The following is a 13,152-nucleotide window of genomic DNA, read 5'->3' as shown; positions in this document are numbered from 1 at the left end:
GAGTTTATATATTTTGTAGTCAGGATTAAAGTCTTGCACAAGTTTACAATTTTCACGTTTACTTCTATTAAATGTATTGACTATAATAAAATCAATAGTAGCAGCTGCTTCTAAAATTTGTGAAAGAAGCTTTACAGAGAACTACTCAAATTATCTGTTCCTAAATAACCTTGAACTGAAATCAACAATCTTTGCTACAAATGCATGTGGTACTTTACACTGTAATACTGATAATATATCATGTTTAATTCTGAACACATGACCAAAATAAGTTCTTGACAAATTGGAGGGAGTTCAAGGGGGAAAAAAACCCCAACGTTTTCATGAAGCACAAAGGACTTATTTATGAGGAAATATTAAAAGAGCTAAATATTTATAGCCTGGTCAAGTAATGAATGAGGAGGTAGGGACTATGAGAACAGTACAGATATTTGAAGAGTGAAAAACATCAAGCAGGAAGAGTTAGTGGTTTACACAAGGTCATACTGAAAAGATAATTAAAAGGGATAAAATGAAACAAGGAAAACTTAAGACTGAATATCAGAAAACACTGCTGCACAGAGAAACATATCAGCTTATAAACAGTCTCCCCAGGGAAGCACTAGATGCCCAGTGCTTGGCTTTTCAAGGTTATTTAGGAACAGATAATTTGAATTGTGCCATAGGAACAACCTTGCACTGGTAAACCAGTGAACTATATGCATCGCTAACATTTAGGATTCTGTAATGGCGTATGTTTGACAAGCTGCGGCTAAAATAGTTAATTGTCTTTGTTTATAAGGCACATATTCAAAAAAATATTAAATTCTTCTCCAGAAAATAATGGTGTAAAAAAAAAGCCCTCAAATAGGAGATCTGAATGTATTAATTTAAACTGTAAGCTAAAGTCATTTATTTTTTAATTCTGGCAAGAGGAAAAACATATCTAGCCTACTCTAAGCACAATTAAAAGGGCAGGGATGCATTTCCTCCAGCAGAGGTCACTCCAGGATAACAAATTATAAAAAACAGTCATTACAGAGTTAATGTTTATTTTTACAAAAAATACTGTTAAGTTGTTCTCTCCATGTCCTGCAGTTCTGAGGCACATATGACCATGACAAAAGATACAGAAAGCAGCATGCTGGGCAAAATGTAACACAGTTATAGAGCAAGAAAAATTCCTGACCATCACTGATCTGCTATGGGAATTTGGACAAGTCACTTAAGCCATTTCCTCTCTTGCCTTTTATCTGACTGGTCTATATGCCATATGCCCTGCAGGAGAAATTAAAAAAAAAAAGCCTCTCAATGTGCATTTGTACAGTGCCTAGCATACTCAGTCCACAATCTTGGTTAGACTCTCAAAGCACTACAAACAGTAACAACACAGAGAGTCTACCCAATAAAATATGGCTGGTATTTACTTACACAGCATTTTACATCCACAAATGTAAAAGGCCTTCATAAAAGTGAGCAAACATTAGCATCCATTTATGGATAGGTAAGTAAATGACTAAGGTAAAAGAACAAAGTTGTGAGTGCGACAGTGGAACCTATGCTGAAATTCCACTGAAATTTGCATCCTAATGTCTTTAGTTAAATCAGAGACTTCAGTCCAATCTATTTCATATTTCTTATGTGAAGTTTGCAAAGCAGAAAAGATTCCTCAAAGAACAGAAAAGAAATGGTTACAGTTTGTGGTGCAGGGGAGGGGCACACACCAAAGAATGCTTGCTAATTCAGAACAGCTTAAAGTGTGAGCATAGCTAGCAAAGTTCCTCTTCAAAAATGACGCACAGGATCCATATTTCTCTCCCCATTTGCTCTGTACAAAAGTCTACAAGTGACTATTTGAGAACCAGCCCCACTAAATCCCTAATCTAACTATCAAATATTTGGTCTCAAATAGTCTGAGCAAGGTTCCAGCTGCTGACTAAAAAGCAAAGGTCTCTATAAACTATTACTAATCGTCTGACCCACCCAAGTTTCCTGTGTATTTTTGTTTGAATTACTTAAAATCCTTTGTGGAATTTGTTGCAAAACTTTACAAAAGTAGGAAGGCAAAAAAAGACCTAATTGTTTTAGATCTTTCTGTCTGATGAACTGCGTCTGTACAATACCAATAGGTGGATTTGCAGAGTAAGGGAAATCATAAACTGAATAGCAGTATCACATCCTAAGCAAGATCCAGAAACCTTACCTGCTTCCTTGCATAATGCTGCCAAGTCTGCTCCCACATATCCATGTGCACTGTCAGCCAGCTGCACCAACTCTGTTCCAGTCAGTAGATGAGGAACCTGATGAAGAAGCTTCCTCAGTATGTCTAGTCGGTCCTGTGCATTCGGAACTCCGATTTCTATCTCTTTATCAAAACGGCCAGGTCTCCGTAATGCGGGATCCAGTGCATGAGGACGGTTTGTGGCACCTAGCACCAAGAGCTGACCTTCACTATCCTCCTAACAAGCCAAAGTAAAGAGAAAAAAGGATTAGAAAGTAAACCTTGAAATCCTACTGAATTTATTACACACATTCAACATTAACAACTATCTTCCTGATCTGAAACAGAAGGTCAATAAACCAATTTAACCTGAATCAGTTCAATCCATCCAGGTTCATCTTAAACCAGTTTCAGCCATTTTGAAAGCAGTTTATATGCACTGAACTTCTGTTATGTTACCGATTTGAACCAGCTTACTATCATTTTTACTAGTTTATGTATCATTTTTACCGCCCTCTGGATAGCTAGTTAAAACCCGGACATAGTAGGGCCCACAGAAACCTGGTGGGATTCATCCCACAACTGGACGGTTAACATTAGGGGCTATAGACATATGGGCGGGATTGAAGAGGCAGGAAAGGTGGGGGTGTGGCGCTCTAAGTCAAAGAGCAATACACATCCTCAACCAGCAGGATGGGGTCTGAGGGGCAGGCTGAAGTGCTCTGGGTCAGGATACGGGGGGGGTCATGGGGAAAAGGACTTACAGACCTCCCAACCAAGGGGAAGAGCTGGACCGCGAATTCTTGGGTCAGCTTGCAGAGGCACTTAAGGCAACGGATGTAGTTGTCATGGGTGATCTAAATTACCCAGACATCTGCTGAGAGGAGCAGTTAGCCAGGTCAGACTGCTCATGAAGGTTGCTTGCCAAAATACAGGACCTCCACTTAACCCAGGAGGTGCACAGTCCCACCAGGGGGAATGCCCTGCTGGACCTGGTCCTGGTCCTGGCAAGGGGACTCCAGGTCCTCGACCACCTGGGTGATAGTGATCATTGCTTGCTTGAATTCACCATCCAGTGCAGGGTGCCAAGGGCCTGAAGCAAGGCAGTAGCCCTTGACCTCAAGAGGGCCAACTTCAATGAGTTGAGATTAGTGGGAGAGGTACTGGGGTCCTGGAGAGTAGCGGCACTGGGTGCCCAAAATGAGTGGTCGTTCCTTAAGAAGATGATACTCAGAGACCAAGGGGTGACAATCCCAATGAGAAGCAAAGGGGGCAAGAGTGCCCAAGAACCCCCCCCCCCCCCCGGCTCACCAAGGGCATTCGGGAATGCCTGATTGCCAAAAAGGAGGCGTACACCCAGTGGAAGGGAGGGGCTATCACCAAAGAGGAGTATACCTCCACCACTCAGGGCTGTAAGGAAAGCTAAGGCAGATACGGAACTAGGGCTAGCATCAAGGATAAAAAGTCCTTTTTAAAATTATATAGGGAGCATTAAGAAGGCACCAGGTAATGTGGGGCCCCTGCAAGATATGCTTGGCAATCTGGTGCTTGCACCAGAGGAGAAAGCAATCCTCTTTAACTATTTCTTTGCCTCCATTTTCTTGTGCACGGACCAGGACTCCCCTACTGAGATTCACGACGGACTCAGGAGAAACTCTGCCAGGCCTAGAGTCAGGGAGGACCAAGTTAGGGAACTTCTGGAGGGGCTGGACATGTTCAAATCAGCAGGTCCAGATGCTCTCCACCCCAAGGTGTTGAGGGAATTGGCAGGGGTTACTGCGGGGCCCCTGGCATAGCTTTACAAGCACTCGTGGTGCTCTGGCCAGGTGCCCGACAACTGGAAGAGAGCCAATGTGGTCCATTTTTAAAAAAGGGAAGAAGGAGGACCCAGGCAACTACAGGCCTGTTAGTCTTACTTCAATCCTGGGGAAGCTCTTTGAGAAGATTATCAAGGAGCACATCTGTGATGGGCCAGCAGCGGGGATGATGCTCAAAGGCAATGAGTATGGGTTCATTAGGAGCAGGTCCTAGTTTCATAGCTGGTCCTGTCAGACCAACTTGCCTTCTACGATCAGGTCACAAAATCATTGGATGCACAGTGGATGTAGTCTTTCTGGACTTCAGGAAGGCCTTTGACACTGTCTCCCACCCCATTCTCATCAAAAAGCTAGGCGACTGTGACACTGATGCCTACACAGTCAGATGGATTGCAAATTGGCTACGGGATCGTACTCAGAGAGTGGTGGTGGACGGGTCATATTTGACCTGAAGGGAAGTGGGCAGTGGAGTCCTCCAGGGCTCAGTCCTTGGGCCCGCACTGTTCAATTTCTTTATTAGAAGACTTGGACGACGGGGTGAAAACACCCTATTTAAATTCGCAGACAACACCACAATCTGGGGTGAGGTGGACATGCTAGAAGGGAAGGACATATTACAGCGGGACCTGGACATGTTACAGGGGAGGGCAAATGAATATAGGATGGGATTCAATACTGACAAGTGCAGGGTACTGCACTTAGGCAGTAGGAACCAGCAGCATACCTATAGCCTGGGGAACTCCCTTCTTGAAAGCATGGCAGCAGAAAGAGATCTTGGAGTCATTACTGACGCCAAGATGAACATGGGCCAACAATGCGAGGACACTGTTAGTAGGGCTAACCGTACCTTGTTGTGCATCCACAGATGCATCACAAGCAGGGCCAAGAAAGTGATCCTCCCCCTCTATGCAACACTGGTTAGGCAGCAGCTGGAGTACTGCATCCGGTTCTGGGCGCCCCACTTCAGGAGGGATGTGGACAGCATTGAGAGGGTCCAAAGGACGGCCACTCGCATGAACCGGGGACAGTAGGGCAGACCCTACGAGGAGATTTCATAGACATTAGGGCTGGAAGGGACCTCGGGAGATCATCGAGTCCAGCCCCCTGCCCAAAGGGACCTGCTTTGGGACCTTAACCTGTTCAGCCTTCGTAAGAGAAGGCTGAGGGGGGACCTGGTGGCCATCTATAAACTTACTAGGGGGGACCAGTGGGGATTGGGAGAGAACTTGTTCCCCCAAGTGCCTCCTGGAGTAACAAGGAATAACGGCCATAAGTTGTTAGAGAGTAGGTTTAAACTAGACATTAGAAAGCACTACTTCACAGTCAGGGCAGCTAGGATCTGGAACCAACTTCCAAGGGAAGTGGTGCTGGCTTCTACCTTGGGGGTCTTTAAGAGAAGGCTTGACGTTTACCTAGCTGGGGTCATTTGAGCCCAGTTTTCTCTCCTGCCCAGGGCAGGGGGTTGGACTAGAAGATCTACAAGGTCCCTTCCAACCCTACATCTATGAATCTATGTGTAATTTCCATCCCTGGCCCCTATGAGCTTTCCACAACAATTTCACATAAAGTTATCTTCTAGCTACAAAAAACACCACCACACAAAGCACTTTTCAACTCATTAGATCAGAAATTATCCAGCACAGGAGCTCCTGGGAAAGAGAACGAACTGATGGTAATAAGCTGAAGACAACATGGGGGGACAACAGAGCCAAATGAAATTTCAGCTTTCTTCAAAAAAAAGTTGATATTTCTACATTGGCCTTTGACCCAAATCAGAACAAAGAGTTTAAATTGTTTTAAATAAATATAAAAACAATTACCATACTTACTTGATTACAAGACGAGGTTTTTCTTGCCCATTTAACATACAGGAAAAAAAGCTCCTTGCCTTACAATCAAGTACAAGGTTGCAGGGGACTGCCTTCCCCCATCTCCCCCCTGCTGCTCCCCCACAACAGCTCCCCCCTACACCTGCCCCCAACAGCTCCCTCAGCTACTTGTCCCTTTACTACCCCCCACCATTTACCCTAGTATATGCCCCCTGCCTGCTCCATTACTGCCTTCGTTTTCTGCTTTATAAAAAACTACCTTGCTTTTGAAACACGAGTCTCAGCCTGTCCTGAACTAGATATCTGCAAACAAACTAACTGGCCTTCTCCTTGTAAGATTATGTGATGGACCAGTACATGTGAAGGTATTTGTTTAGACCAGAGGCAGGCAAAGTCTGGCCTGCAGGCTGGATCCGGCCGGCTGTGGACTCCATTTCCCAGCAGCCCCCGCCCACATGGCTGGGGTCAGTTTCCATGGAGACCCCAGCAGCAGCCATGCTGTGATAGTGGGGCTGGGGTTTCTGTGAAGACCGGCCCCAGCAACACTGACAGGCAGCAGCAGTGGTGCCAGCCTCTTCCTGGGGTGGGGAGGGGAGGCTGAGGGAAGGCTGTGCTGTGAGCAGAAGCAAGGCGGGCTCAGCTGCCACTGCCTGTGCAGAGTGGGCAGCAGAAGCACCACTAGGAGGGTTGGCTACAGGGGCAGACTACAAGGAACTTTGGGATGGCTATAGCCCCCCTGCTGCCAGGGTGCATGGTAGGACAGAGAGCTCCTTCAGAGCCAAGCTAGGATCTTGCAGGGATGACACCATGATTCAGAGCCAGGGCACAGCTGTGATCTGCAGCCTGCATGCTCCAGAGAGGGGCATGCAGGAAGTGGATTGCACCTCTGCCCCAGCTCCAGACCACGCTGTCACTGTTGCAAGAAGCCAGGGCAGAGCCATGTTCTGCTACCTGCATGTCCCTGCCCAGGGCATGCAGGCTACAGATTGCAGCTCTGCCCCAACTATGGACCATGCTGTCACCACTGCAAGATCCCAGCCTGGCTCCAGAGCAGCTCTGTGCCCTGCCAGCGCTGCTGGGGCTGGTCTCCACAGAAACCCCAGCCTTGCACACCTGTTGCTGGGATCTCCATGGAAACTGGCCCCAACCACGCAAGTAGGGGCTGCTGGGAAATGGAGTCTGGCTGCCAGCCAGATCCGCCATTTTGCCCATCCCTGGTTTAGACCAATACGCTGGGAAGGCAGGAGACAGTATGCTCTAGTAGCATAGTAAGGAACTGGACTGAAAGTCATAATATCTATCTTTCTGTATAACACTGCCACTGATCTACTGAACTACGCAGAAATGGGCAAGTGGAGTTTCACAAAGATGTGCCCTGGAAACAATCAATGTTTTCATTAATGACTTAGAAAAATAGTAAGCTAATGGCATTTGCTGTGCTACAAAACTGGGAGACATCATGAGCAGAGGATGGCCAGAAAATTATACAGGATGAGCCACAGGATTGGAAGCGGGATAAATTTTAATAGATAATTTTAATGGAAATGGGGTAAAATTTAATAGATAAACTGAAACTGGAACAGGTGCAGAGAAAACCGGTAAAAAATTAGGAAACAAATAACCTATTTAACCTCGTAAAATGAAGGCTGAAAGGGATTACTCTATCATGACATCAAGAAGAAAAGCACTGGAGTGGAAAACTAACTATTCAAGCAACAGGATAGCATTGACACAAGAATAAATAAGAATATATAAACCTAAATAAAAGGTTAGGCTAAAATTTATAGCTGCTTACAGATGTAATCCCCCTTCCCACCAAAAAACTAGTGCTTTACTTTCATCTTGGTGCGCCCCCCACAACTAGCACAGTGCACACCCAGAACAGATATCGTGTTCGTTTGACCCAGCTTACCCAACGTCTGTATACATTGCATGCTTCACCAGGGCTTTTTGGTGCTTTTAACTGATAGTTGATTGTATCAGCTTTCAATAAAAGCACCAAAATGCCCTGCTGAAGTTCTCCATCTATATGGACGCTGTGGAAACTAACACACTTCCTCCTCTGGTAAAGCGCTGTTTGTCTGGAGTTTTTTCATATCTGTCAGCACCCTATGAGACTATTTCTAGCCATCAGAGAAATGAGAATATATCACAGCTCTTCAACAGGAATACTGGCATCAAAAATCCTAACTGATTAACAAAACTGAGCTTGATGACTTTACAAAACAGGTTATATATCATGTTTGTGATAGAGGACAGGAAGTTGCTTCCAGTAGCATGTAAGAGTTCAGCATCCGGGTCTGAAAAAAAGATCATCAGGTTGTTAGAAATGCACAGTAAATGGAGTAATGTTATAATATTGTTAGAAATGGAGTGTTGTTAGAACTGCACAGTTTGCATCTCGCACCTGATAAGAAAAAACACTGCCAAGGACCTTTCTTTCTTAGCTAGCTTTGTTACAGTTTTTCTTATGCGAAATCACTCCCTCCTCCACACCCCTCCTGGTTTTCACATGCAGATTACAGAAGCTGGAATTCAACTGACTGTGTCCTTGAAAGGGGGGGGATTTCAACTCTTGGTGACCTAAAGAACTTTCTGAGCATGCGCAATTAGCTGATGCATATTCACCTATCCACCCCGCATACTTAAGTAGTTAATTATAATATACATGCGATGGATGAAGTGACGTGATCACATACATGTTTGTATGAACCGGAAATGAGCTGTAAGAGTTCCTGTTTCTGCACACGTGCCCAGGAGGGAAGGGATAAAATGCCAGCTGAGAATTTCCTCAGGGGCGCGGAGTAATCTGAGTCCTTTGACTCTGCTCCGACCCTATTTGCAAATACACCTTTTGTGCTGCTAATAAGTATGTGTCTGAGACTCTTTTCGCGTGCCTCCCGAGAAACGAACCGCAATATTTTGCAACAAGGTCTCGGTCTCTCCACCTCCCATCCTCCCCCGCCAGTAAATTTCTGGACTATTACGCAAAAATATAATGGAAACTTGCAAATAAACTCAAAAGAAAATACTGAAACACTGCTTCTAATGGAGTAAACAAAATAGAAAAAAGAGAGACCTCGCCTCCTGTGTCCCTGCTAATCAGACCAATAATTCTCAGCCAGGGTGCCATGCCCCGAGACCCTTTTTCAAGGGTTCTGTGGGGTGCCATGCAATGTTAGCAGTGTTAGAAGTGCACACGTGATTCACAAAATAATCCCAGAGATTTCAAACAGGAATCCACATTCTGACCTGCTGTGAACTTGAGTTCTTTGTGTAGCAGGGCACTAAGGTGCCTGCTACTTTTGGGAGCAGTGAGAAAGGAGCCCAGGTATAGGTTGCTAGGGCAACTGGAGGGAGACAGTGACCCACACCTGTTAGTGGTCAGCTGACCGGAAGGGACAGGGCCTGGCTCCCACCAAAACCCCAGGGCTGAGGCCAGGTGAGCAGTCCCAGCCAGCAGCCATGGGTGAAGGAGCTCTCCCAGAGCAAGCAGAGGGGAGAGGCCTGATTGCAGGCTCCAAGACTGGAGGAAGGATGGAGCACCCATGATGTGGCTGGAATAATATAGCTGGGTGGCTAGGATTTATGTTATAGCTCAGGGGCTTGTGTTTCGTTTGCTGTTTTTACCAGAGGTTTGGGTGAGGCTACTAGGGGTTGGAGGAGGCCACAGAGTGCCCAGCGAGGCTTGGGTTGTGGTAAAGGGGTGGTTGGAGCCACGCATAGCCCATAAGGTGCACCAAAACACCCATTACAGAACAGGGCTAGTGTACAGTAGGAAACCGTGTCCAGGAGGACAGAAAGGCAGCCTCCCTATTATACAATAACGTCAAAGCTGTGGTGGGCGAGACTTGAGAGTGCTTTGAGGCAAATTTGGTACAGTAAGGGGGCGCTAGGGGAGATCATGGCCATCCCTAGGACGCTGCCCTGTTACACTTTGCAACAGAAGAATTACTATATAGTCAAAAAAATTAAGAAGGAAGAGCTGGCATATTTCAAGGGGAGCTTCCAGTCTACTGAGGGATGTCACAAGTCTAAGAAGGTTGAGAACCACCAAATTAGACAGAAATAGACTTAGAATCAATATGTTCTATGTGCCTGAAGCAAACCTTACTTCAGTTAACAGATAAAACCCCACAACTTCCATGGACTTTTAATTTAGCCTTGAAAATTGAAGGTTAGCTTAATGCAGATTTTGAGACTTTATGCCCTCCCTACACAATCCAGTTAAAATTTTCAAGAGCTGTTTAATCGCACAATTAAACTAAGACCAGCCACATATTCAAAGTATCTATCACGCCATTAAATGGTCCAAGCAGCTATAAAGTTAGACCTTGATAATGTCTACAGGCAGTCCTCGGGCACAAAACACAATTGGTTCCTGAAAACTGCATCTTAAGTCGAAACATTGCAACTCAGAACCAATTTTCCCATAGAAACAATGTTATAAATGGGGGGTTGGTTCCTGAACCAAGGCCTGATACCCTATTTTCACCAAAAATAACCCAGAATTTTGTACTCAGTCAATTATAGACAAGTACCATAGCTACATTAATATATTTATATTGTAAATAGCAATCATACTGATTTGGAAGGACTTCTTTGAAGTGACTTTGCTGAACTTTATGAAGGGCTCTTGGCTGGAGTCTTCTCAAGAGTCTTGGCTGCAGGTCTTTCTGGGGTCTCATCTGCTTTTTCAAAGAAAGAGTCCAAGGAAGTATGGACAGATGTTCTCTTCTTTTGCTTGTAAGTTTCTCTGTAGCGGCTGTACATGTAGGATAGGCTATTCACCGATGCACTGCGTTCAATGTTGGGGCCACGTTCCTCAAACAGGGATATGGCAGCATCCAAATATTGAAATGCCTCAGCAACACTTTTGTCGTCAAGACTTTTCAGGAGGTGTCTCTTCAACAGTGGCATCTTCTTCCTCTGCCACTTTTTGCTGTTCCAATTCAATAAGGTCCCCATTAGTTAATTCTTCAGAATGTGATGCCAGCAACTCATCAACATCCTCTGCTGCAACATCTAAGTTGAGTTGTTTTCCCATTTCAACAACATTTTTGGTCACCTCTTCAATAGTGTCCAAAAAGCCTTGGAAGTCAGGCACAAATTCAGGACACAATTTTCTGCAAACACCATTCATATTTGATTGTTTCACTTCATTCCATGCCTCACCAATGTTCTTAACTCTCCCCTGTTGTTTCTTTAGATCATCATAAAGACTCTTAGCATTTTTTCCTGAATTATGCCTGATTCTCAGGAGCACGGCATTGATTTTGATGCTCCAGCCAAACGATTAACAGTTTCTCAAACTGAGCAATAAGTCCAACATGCTGCTTAGTTATCACAGTTGACTGCATAGGAGCTAAGCCCTTAACATTTTACTGAATTCTTACCTTGTCTTTGGATAGCCCCATGATAGTCATTTGGGGGATATCCAAAGCTCTACTGACTTCAGTTGTTGTCTCACCTTTTTTGGATGTCTTAATTATTGCCATTTTTGTTTCCGTAGTAATTGCTCTACATTTCTTAGAAACATCACCTGCACCAGATTTACACTTTTCTGCCATTTTTATGGGCAAAGAAACACTAAATTTTAAGAAAACGGTTGGAAACACAAAGATTCACCGCATAAAAATTGCATCGGAACAGCAACTGATCATTTTGAGTCAGGGCAGTGCAGTGCAGTGCAGTGGATCGGCACAGGAAAATGGGCAGTGCAGCAAACTTGTTTGGTGGCGTGGCGTGGCGTGGCATTGGATCAAGAGCCGTAAAGTGGGAACCGAAGTCAGAAAGTCAAAACAGAACGTCAATTTATAAACGTTGTTAAATGCCATTTGTCAAAACTTGAACGTCGTAAAGTCAAAGACTGCCTGTACTAACTTTATAGTTGGTTGCCATCTAGCTTTATAACATATGGCACAGTCTCTCCTGCAACTGGGAGAGACCACAGCAGCTGTGATCTCCCAGACATGACAGCTTCACACTCCCCATGGCCGAGAGATTGTAGCAGCTGCAATGTCCCAATCATGGGGTTGCTCCATGCATCCTGCATCCTCCAGCTAAGAGAGTATAGCAGCAATAATCTCCCAACCACAGGGGGCTCCACAGTCCCTACAGCTGGGAAACAGTAGCTGCTACCATTTCCCAGCCATGAGAAAAGTGGTATGCACACAATGCACATGTGGTATTGTACTGGCAATAAGATATGTTGGGATCAACTGCACAACCCGATAATCATGCCCCCTGCCATGCACATGTGGGACAGCAGGAGGCACAACTGTGCAGATCACACATTAGATCCTATTGCACCTTTACCTGCACATTTGGAGGGGCCCTTAGCAACTGAGGTCAGACACTACTAACAGTTATTTTTACTTAAATTCAAAGCAATATTAAAATAACCTGTTTGAATTCAAAATTTTACTTCCTATGGCTTACATTTATCACCAAAATAACATCAGGGGATGGGAAAGGACAGAAAGCAAATGAAAATATGCACACTCTCTTCTTCTGTGGTTCAGAAATACCTCCAAATGTCATATGAACTTCATGATTACTGATGAATATAGCTACTCCTTTTCCCAAAAAATCCAGTAAGGTATATAGACTCCAGTAAAACAGTTTAAAGTTTCCTCTAAAAGTTGGTCTGACTATACAATAAATACTAACATAGTTTGTTAGTGTATTATGGGGAAAAACTAGGCAAAGTCAACACACTTTATACTTACTGAGCCAATGCCATCCATCAGTGTTAGCAACGAAGCTACAACTCTCTTTTCAACTTCATTCTGAGCTCCTTCTCTCTTTGGACAGAGTGCATCCAGTTCATCTATAAATATAATTGAGGGGCAGCTGAAAGAAGAATAAGTAAAAGCAATTTAATCCATCCAATGTACATATCCAAAAGATTTACATGGAGATTTGCAAAACTGTCTGACGAATATAGATACCAAAATTCTCATTGATTTTAATAGGTTTCTGAAACCTTCAGCCCCAAGACCTGGTTCAACTCTAAGACGTGAATCCATAAATTAACAGCACTGTGTGCTCCCATATTTATTGTCTCTCAAAGATGAGATATTCATTTTGCTCACTTCACAAAGATAAAGATGCCTTTTCTAATTGCCACCACTGAAAAAAAAATCAGCCTAGGACATAAAGTCATGGTGGGTTCCTTTTTGCTAACATATCACCAGTAATAAAAATACTGCAGTCTAAATTCTGCCCTCAGGTCATTTTGGCTTCCAAGTTTTTCTATCTGAGAAACCATATACTGTCCCACCAACCTCCAGGGACATATGTA

The 13,152-nt window shown here is 44.3% G+C and overlaps 1 protein-coding gene across 1 annotated transcript in view; it reads right to left on the bottom strand.

The window, feature by feature from the left end:
- Positions 1-13,152, bottom strand: part of AFG2A (AAA ATPase AFG2A) — a 343,648-nt gene that overhangs the window by 299,512 nt on the left and 30,984 nt on the right. Inside the window, 2 exon segments of the mRNA XM_090034520.1 lie at positions 2,183-2,438; positions 12,578-12,701. Coding sequence (XP_089890646.1) covers positions 2,183-2,438; positions 12,578-12,701 — 380 coding nt within the window.

Source organism: Crocodylus siamensis, chromosome 2 (genome assembly GCF_052110815.1).
Source record: "Crocodylus siamensis isolate JL-2025a chromosome 2, ASM5211081v1, whole genome shotgun sequence".
NCBI classification, from domain to species: domain Eukaryota; kingdom Metazoa; phylum Chordata; order Crocodylia; family Crocodylidae; genus Crocodylus; species Crocodylus siamensis.
Note: the sequence above shows the minus strand (reverse complement) of the source record. Positions and strands in the feature narration are given on the sequence as shown.